Raw genomic sequence first — 8,288 nt, forward strand, 5'->3', positions numbered from 1 at the left:
GAAGCGATGGGTGGCCTTGCTGGGGGCCCGGCGGCTCGGGGGGGATACATGCGATTCGCTCCGTGAGGGCTCCCCTCCATCCGAACCTGCGTTTGGGAGGCTGACGATGCCAGAGCTTCTCGGATGCTCTTTCAAAAGCTTCATCATTACTATGGTTTGGATGGCTACCAAAGCCCTAAATAACAACAACAACAACGACAACAACAATAATAATAATAGCAGCAAATTCAGATAAAGGCAGGAAGGAATCTCCCTAATGACACGCTTGCGCTTCGGCGTGTCTCTCCCCGGCCTTCCTCTTGGCACGTCTGCGCCTAGTTAAAGGTCTCCAGCCCGCATGGTGTGGAAGGACAGTCTGTAAGCGCCGTGGAGGGACGGGGTGTGGAGGTGGATTTCTGTTTGATGGCGGAGAGATTCAAAACTCTCTTCATTTCTTGTGTCACTGGAAGAGAGTGGTTTCCTGAGTAATGCTTAGTAGACCCTATGAATCACCATCTGCATAACTTTATATGGGGGATGCTATTCTCAGCATCTTACTGGAACTATGTAAACTATTACCATTTGTATCTGTTTGTCTGTGCAATGTGCAAATCTATTTCCCCAGAAAGACTATTTCAGAGCAGGTCAAAGGAGGAGACGGGGCAGAACAAAATGTCAGGGTGGCTTGGCGGGTGGAGATGGGTGTTTGGGAGCCAGCAATTGCCATCTTCGGAGGGACAGCCCCTCTGGGGAAGCCTGCGCTGGAAATGCTCAGCAGGAGACCTGATGTGCAGGATGCTGAGTGCCCTGGGAGCGGAGCCGGGAGCAGGCTCGAGGAGCAGGGACTTGGGTCCTGCCCCAGCATCACACCTTGCCTCCCACCCCTGCTCCTTTGGCCTCTTCTTCCAGCGGTTGGTGCACTGAGAAAAACATTGTGGGTCTTTTAAAGAGGCTCAGGAGAGCCGTGCCAGCCCGAGACAGACGGGGTTTGGCAATGGGACGGTACGATGGCAATGCCACCCCGCACAGAGGAGCCGCCCCCGCACACGTGCTGCGGGAGCATGTGCCGGGTAGGCTGGAGGAGCTTTTAGCATTGCTCCCCGCGCTGCGCTGGTTTTGTCAAGAGAGAAGAGTTTATTCTCTTGAGCTGTCAATCCGTCACCTCCCAGAGGCTCTCCGCCTTCTCTCCACGTCCGCCTCCCCATCGCTGCCAGCGCTCCCAGATGTGTGCAGCGCTGGGGGCTGCAAATTTCCCCGTGCCTGGGCAGGGGAATTGCAGCATCTCCCAAACCTCACCAGGCTGACCCCCAAATGAGGAGAGTGTTGACTGCAGGAGCTGAACATTTCAACTCTTGGTGCTGTTTCAATACAGGCTTTCAGTGTGGAGCGACCTGTAATTTCCATGCAGTTGGATCGAGAGCTTTGCTGTAGGGTTTTTGGGTTGTGGTTTGGTTTTTTTTTCCAAATAATATTGGCTGAAAATTTTCCAGGAAAATGCAATGCTCTCAAAAGGAGCTGGATTCATGGGTCAGTAGGGTCCTTGCGCTCTCCTGAGCATCTACTGCTGCAAGGCAACATAAGCCCAGCTTGTCTGCTGTGTCCTGCTCGTGTTCGGTGGTGAGCTGGAGGATGCTGATCCCTAATAGCATCTAACAGCATCTCTAACTGGTCTCTAACAGTCCCTTCTCCATCTCAGCTCAGCCAAGTCCCTGCCATTCAGGAGGGAGCATCTAAACATGTCTTCTCGTTACGGGCCTCCTCTCAGCCCAGAAACACCCTCCTTCCTGGCGGGTGACTGTGGCTGCTGGTGGGGACCACCGGCCACCACCAGCCCGGGTGGCAATTTGGGCTCGTGACCGTGGGACGAGAGCCGGAGTGTGTTGTCGGGGCTCCCAGTCCTGCAGCCTTCCTGCAGGTTTCCTAAATCCCACTTCTCATCGGATTTCTTCATTAAACATAGATTAGATCAGATGGTGTTTCTTTCACTACAAAGTAATTTGGCTTTCCATTTAGTGGGCCCATCTGATAAATAACGGCTTGAAATAATGTAATTCCACCCGCCCTTGATCACACCGAGCCTGTGCTGGACTTCTGCTCCATTCTTAGCTCTGGCTTGGCACTTCCAGATCTCAGGGTACAATTTGAGTCCCCGCTGTAGGAGGAGAGCTCTGCCTGGAGGAATGGAGACCAAAGCCACCCGATTATCTTCATTTTACTGACATACAAGCAAAGTGATGAAGGCAGAGGTGGGGGCTGAGTGTGGGTCACTCAGCTCCCTATCCACCTCTGTGCTTGAGCTCCATCTCCGTCCTGGACAGCCCCCAGCATGCAGGCTCTCCACTGGCACTGACACCACGAGAAGCCCTTGCAGAGGAGTCACCCAAGACTGAATCTGTAAGGGGATGCTGGTGCTTAATTCCCGCATGGTCCAAAGCTTTTTGTTCATCAAGAAGTGGGAGCTGAACCTGCATCTTCTTTCTGGGCAGTGAGCAAGGCCAGAGGGGACGTGGTGGGACCTCTCTGCCTCCCCGGTTGCTGGTGCTGTTTGGTTGGTTGGGGGCTGGGCATCCCCAAGCCCAGAGAGCAGATGCTTGTTGTTTGCTGGAGAAAGCAAGGGGGAGTGAGAGCCCCAGAGATCAGAAACATCAGAAACCTCCCCAAATTTTCCCGTGCTGGGGAAGGACGGTTGCTCTCAGTGTGTGACATTGAGCTGAGAAGTGCCACCCAACAGAAACATGTGGCACTGCCTCATCTCTTTGGTTGTCAAACCGACCCCAAACCACCCTGATAGGGACGGTGAAGGTGGTGATAACACCTGCGGGATTGATCATGCCGGGGAGATGAGAAGGTGTGCGCTAGAGCTGACCCAGGGGAGCAAGATTTGATGTGCAAAAGCTCATTTGGATGAAGATCGAGCGGACTCTTCCAGCATCAGGGTATTTACCCCACCTCTAAAATAAACTGAAGCCCCTCTGTGCTTCTGGAGTGTCTTGAAATGGGACATCATAGCTGGGTCAGCAGGACCCTCATAGATCTCTGCAGTCTGTTGCCTCAATCCCCCTGACCAGCATAGCAGAAACACCTACTTCAGCAGTAGGTCATACCCTCTCCAAGGGTTTAGCTTGTACCCAGCACATTCCTCACTTTTAACGGAGATACGGACTGATTCCCGCTCCCATCCTTGTTCCGAGCTTGGTGATGGTGGGGACCGCAGCTATTGTGGGCTCCATCAGTCACAGGAGACTCTTTGGGGTCCCCACTGGCTTGGCGTCTCAGGAGCCATCCCTAGATGAGGCACCCTGGGTTGCCAGCATCTGAGTGTTGATTTTTCCCTGAAATAGCATCTCTGTGACTTTCAGAGATGGTACTTGGCCCTTTTCCCTGAGAAAGCAAGAGGCAGTGCAGCCCCGAATCCCCTGGGCTGCAGGCTTTTGAGCAGTGATGCCAGACGTTTACTGTCACCGCAGGACCGATTTACCTCCAGTTTCAGAGGAGAAAACATGTGCACTGATAATTCGGAAACAATGACATCTTAAATTTATGTCCCTCTCCCTAACCTCTTCCATAAGCCTTGCTTTGATCAGAAACCCAGCTGGCATTCCTCCGAGCTTGGGAGGAAGTCTGGAATAAAACCCAAAGACAAGAGCTATGCAAGTCCCCAGAGCCGCCTCCGTAGCTCCCCTGGCTGGGGTTTTCATCCTGCCTCCATGGGAGCGCTGGGTCATTTCTTGAAAATGAGGATGTTTTTACGAGTCTGTTGGGACATTTATGGGTCCAGACTGGTGGCTGACTTTGCTCTGCGCACGGGCTTCCCATCTGAGATGGTGGAAATGCCCCTTCTGATGGTCAATAATAAGTAGCTGAAGAGTGTGCAACGCCCAGAGAGGTCCTAGCTCAGTAGTTTTCTCCTCTGGTATGTCTTCTTCCGTGATCTTGTCCCTCTCAAACCTGGTCCCTTTCTTGTCTTGCAGGACGTGGGCTCTCTCATGCCCTGTCTCGCTCTTCTCCCCTCCTAAAACCTCCTTCTGAAGGATGGCAGCCGCCTCTTTCCGCTACGGCATGACCATCACTGGGGCCGTGCTGCTGGTGACGGGGACGCTGTGCTTCGCCTGGTGGAGCGATAGAGAGGTGGGCACCCCGGCCAGCAGTGGGGCTCACCTCCTGCCTCCCCGGGAAGCCGAGGCGGTGTCCAGCTCCTCCTCCAGTGCCCTGCTCCGCTCTGTCAGCTTCTTCTGCTGTGGCATCGGTGGCATCCTCCTCCTCTTTGGGCTCCTCTGGTCCGTGAAAGCCAACGCCAGGGTGGTCTCCCGCCGCTACCAGTACCATTTCCCCAGGGACCTGCAGTACTTCACCGCGGAGCCTATGGAGAAGTGGAACTGCAGGTGGGTGCCACATCCCCGTGTGGCACTTGGGTGGGAAGAAGTTGAGGGTGGGTTTGACTGTCCCGGCATGGCCGTGTACCTAAGCCTGCTCTCAGGCTTGCTTGTGGGCGAGCTCAGATGAGCAGTAACGCTGCCGTGCTGCTGGCTGCTGCTCAGACCCCGTTCTGTGCTCTCCTGCTCCCTGAGAAGCAGCTTTTCCTCATTAGTGTCAACCCGAGCCCGAGCCCCCGTACCCTCCCCTCCCTGCAGGCAGCCTCCATGCCCATGCTGGCTGCTCCCGTGGCCGGCTCAGCCGCAGATGGCTCTCCTTGCCCTGTGGGACCATCACCGGCTGAGGCAGACATCTCCTTAGCAGAGCCACCAAGCAGAAGACCGCATTGGTTTTCTGGCAGAGCGCCTGGATTTGGGTGTGGGGGGCTCATCCAGACCTCCAGCTGCTGGAACCTTCCTCGGTGCCACAGGTCTGCAGTGCTCTGTAAGGATGATGGGGATTGTGCCCTCTTTAATGGAAACAAAATCTGTGTTAAAAGGGAGTTAAAAGAAAAAAAGAAGGAAAATAATCCTCGGATTGGCATTGAGATGGGAGTGCAGGTGGAGGGTCCCTCTATGAAGCCTGTTTTGGGGTGTGGGAAGACCCCTTGCCCCCCAAACACCACTGCTGCTTGTTGGGTCCCCAGACTCTTCCTGTGTGAGCCTGAGATTCATTCCCACTTCTTGATTTAAAAGTTTTTTGATCAAAAGGGTTTTTTTCCAGAGACTGCTGTGGAAGCCGAGCCAGCCGGCCCTTCCCAGTGCTGTTTTATGGGGTCACAGCAAAGATCTTGGCTCCAGCATAAATCAGGCTCTGGGGAAAAGCAGCACTAAAAGAAACTTAAGAACATAAAACCATAAAAATTCAGTCGGGGCGGGAGGCACGTTCGTGGTTCTCTGGGCGTTTCAGTGCCCATGTGACTATCAGGGGGTGAGATCATAAGCTGGTCTGGGCAGTCTGGGGGGTTTTCCTCCTCCCATGGAGGGCTTTGCTGTGTTCCCCACGGGGAATGTCCCCTTCCCTGAGCTCCCTGAGCTCCCGTGCTGGACAGGAAGGCATTGCCCCAGCATCGCTGGCGCTGCAGCAGCTCCCGCAGCCCCAGCTGCGCTGGCATTCACGCAGCAAAGCCCTCCAAAGCAGAGAACGGCGCTCCGCAGAGGGTTGGCAGCGTGACATCCTGTGCTGGGAGAAACCGCCCTCTCCGCATTTCCAAGGCAGCGTCCCTTTGCAAGCTGAGGCTGTTTGGCGAAAGCCACGATGCGGATGCCTGGGGCAGCGAGTCCGGGACAGGGGGCTGCTGAGTTTGGGATGGAGGCATGCCTGCAGAGCCCTGCAGCTTTCCCTTTGGACAAGCTGTGCCCCTCTGGTGCCTGCAGCCTCCCCGAGCATGCCTCGCTGGGTTTTCAACTGCAAAAGCAAGCGGACTGTGGGTTTCTTTGAAAGCCTCCCCGTCTTTGGGACCACACCGTTTTGTAGGGTGTCGAGAGCGGCCGTACGCAGGGCAAAGGTTGGGTGGAGGTTTTCCCTGTACACAAGCTGTGTTTGCTCAGCAAAGCGCTGCTGGAAGTGGCACCAGGCTTGGCCGGTGCACGGAGGGCTCCGGCGGGCATGAGGGTGGGGTATGACCGCATTGAACCGGGATGCCTAGCTCTCACCCAGCTGCTCGTGCCAAACCACTCAGTCAGCTGCCGGCAGCCTCTGTGCTTTGGGGAGTGACTTTGGGGTTAGGCAGACGACGAGGATGCTCTCCTGCCTGTGGGAAGCAGCGCAGTGCAGAATGAAGGGGCAGATGTCTCGAGAGCCAGCACCTCTGCTGTTTTGTGGTCAGTCACACCTGCAGTTGTTGCTCTTAACACCGGAGGTGGCAGCTCTTCGAGGCTGCCTTGCCAGGCTGCCCTTCCTTTTCTTGGGTGAGGGGTTAATAAACTCGGTGGGAACTGGGTGACATTGCTTTGTTGCAAGGTCTGATGGATGATGCCCTTCCTCCGGCATGGCTCTCCACCCCCCTGGTGCCAAAAAGCCGCTGACACAGTCTTCTAATGACCTCAGGCATGCAAAACCTGCCCACGTGCCGTCCCCAGCATGTGCATGTCCACCATGCTCAGGCATGCTCCAGCCGATGGGGTGCTGGGATGCTCCAGTTGATGGGGCACCACCATGCTCTGGTTGATGTGGCACTGGGATGCTCTGGTTGAGAGGGCACAGTGATGCTCCAGTTGACAGGTGCTGGGGTGCTCCTGTTGTTGGGTGCTGGGATGCTCTGGTTGACAGGGTGCGCTGCTGGGTTTCTTCTTCCTTTGCAGTACCTGGGACACTAGCGCCATCCCGACCTACGAAGAAGCCCTGACCTGCAGACCTGCCCATGGCGCCCCAGCCTACGTCCAGCCCCCGAGGAGGAAGGAGGAGCTCACGCCGCCCCTGTACCGCTACCTGGAGGAGGACGAGAGCTGGCAGGGTGGCCGCCGGCGCAGCTCCTCCGACAGCGCCTTGTTCCGCCCCAGCCTGTCCTGGCTGGAGACCCGGCACCTTGGGGAGCCGCAGGCAACGCCTCCCCCCAGTTACGAAAACATCAGCATCCGGGGTGTCTGAGCTGGTGGCGGTGGGGGGCCGGGACTCTGCGGGTGGCTGCCCGGTCCCTCGGCTTTAAACCGAGTCCCTTCCTTTGCTGGGGTGAGAGGAGGGTGAGCAAGGAGGGGGAAGGCGGAGGGGTCCGTCTCTCTTTCCGAGCGATCAGTCCAGGGCTGTCAGGATTGTGGGTCCTGTGGGCAACGTGTTCGGAGCGGTGGGGGTAACTGGCATGTTTGAAAGCCTTTGTATTTTTAATAAAACCACTGCTGGTTGCAGATGCTTTGCATTCCCTGCTCTGACCTACCGTGGGGAGCTCATATCAGGCCAGGGGCTGCACGCTCAAAGCAAGAGCTATATAATAAAAACTGCAGCAAAGAACAAGGAATCCGGCCATAGAAAAACCAGCTCCGTGCTGCCCTGTTCGCTCCTCTACCTTTTCAATGCCCCTTCCAGCTGTATCTCCATCCCTTCCACCTTACTTTCCCCGCATACTGACTCCCATGCTTCACTTCATTTGGTTTAGAGATGTTCAGTGGCTTGTGCGTGCATTCAGGGCATCCAAGTGCACTTGGCATTTCAGGCAGTATCCTATAAAAAGACACCCTGAGTGGCTCACCCCCCTCCCTGCCCACCACGGACGGGTTTGCAGCCTTGCCCAGAGGAAATGCCAACTTCATCAGGGGCTGCTGCCAGTTGCTCCATCCCACTGAAATAACAGGCTGCTCTGGGCCCCCTGCAGACCTGCAGGGCTGCAGAGTGGCTGCTGAGCCACAGCCAAATATAACATATTATTTATAATAGAATATATTATTTTTCATAAGCTATACATGCTTTTCCACGTGGGCAGGCAAGCAAGGGAACAAACTGAAGGCTAATTAGAGCCACTGCTACTGTCTGGCTGTCGGATGTGCGGTGGGAAGGGGACACCTTTTAACGCCCCTGCTCCATCTCAAGCAAACACAGGGCACATGGACGTTATGTCCTCACTCCCCTGGGTGGACCGATCCTGCTCCATCCTTCCCCGGCTTTAGCCTACCCTTCGCAGCCTGGTTGCTGCCCCACTGAGGCAGCCCCACCGGTGCTTCCCCAGCACCCAGCCGGAGCAAGGTGGGGGCTATTCCCAACCCACCGGCCTCCAAAAAGACCCTGGAGCACTCCGTCTTCCCCTGCTGCAGCCCCACAGCCCTTGAAAACATGCTGCGCCTTGGCGTCCCCCTTATTTTGGGGCTCTGCCAGCTCCGATTTACAGCCAAGTCCAGCTCCAGCCCCCAGGGCTGGGAAAGTCCCGTCGGGACCAGCTGCTCTCCAGGTCCCCGTCTCTGCCACCG

At 56.0% G+C, this 8,288-nt stretch overlaps 1 protein-coding gene across 1 annotated transcript; it reads left to right on the forward strand.

Annotated features, from left to right (window-relative positions):
* Positions 1-4,011: 4,011 nt before the first annotated feature.
* Positions 4,012-6,981, forward strand: TMEM61 (transmembrane protein 61). The gene is made up of 2 exons (XM_009319796.1): positions 4,012-4,361; positions 6,696-6,981. The coding sequence occupies exons 1-2, from the start codon at positions 4,012-4,014 to the stop codon at positions 6,979-6,981; spliced, it is 636 nt and encodes a 211-aa protein (XP_009318071.1).
* Positions 6,982-8,288: the final 1,307 nt, after the last annotated feature.

The sequence above is a fragment of the Pygoscelis adeliae genome, unplaced genomic scaffold (genome assembly GCF_000699105.1).
Source record: "Pygoscelis adeliae isolate BGI_AS28 unplaced genomic scaffold, ASM69910v1 Scaffold181, whole genome shotgun sequence".
In the NCBI taxonomy this organism is placed as follows: Eukaryota; Metazoa; Chordata; class Aves; order Sphenisciformes; family Spheniscidae; genus Pygoscelis; species Pygoscelis adeliae.

Excerpts from the sequence above, each read along its gene's own strand:
- TMEM61 (XM_009319796.1), top strand. The coding sequence starts at position 4,012 with ATGGCAGCCGCCTCTTTCCGCTACGGCATGACCATCACTGGGGCCGTG. Across the intron at positions 4,362-6,695 it reads ATGGAGAAGTGGAACTGCAG|TACCTGGGACACTAGCGCCA; the intron begins GTGGGTGCCACA and ends CTTCCTTTGCAG.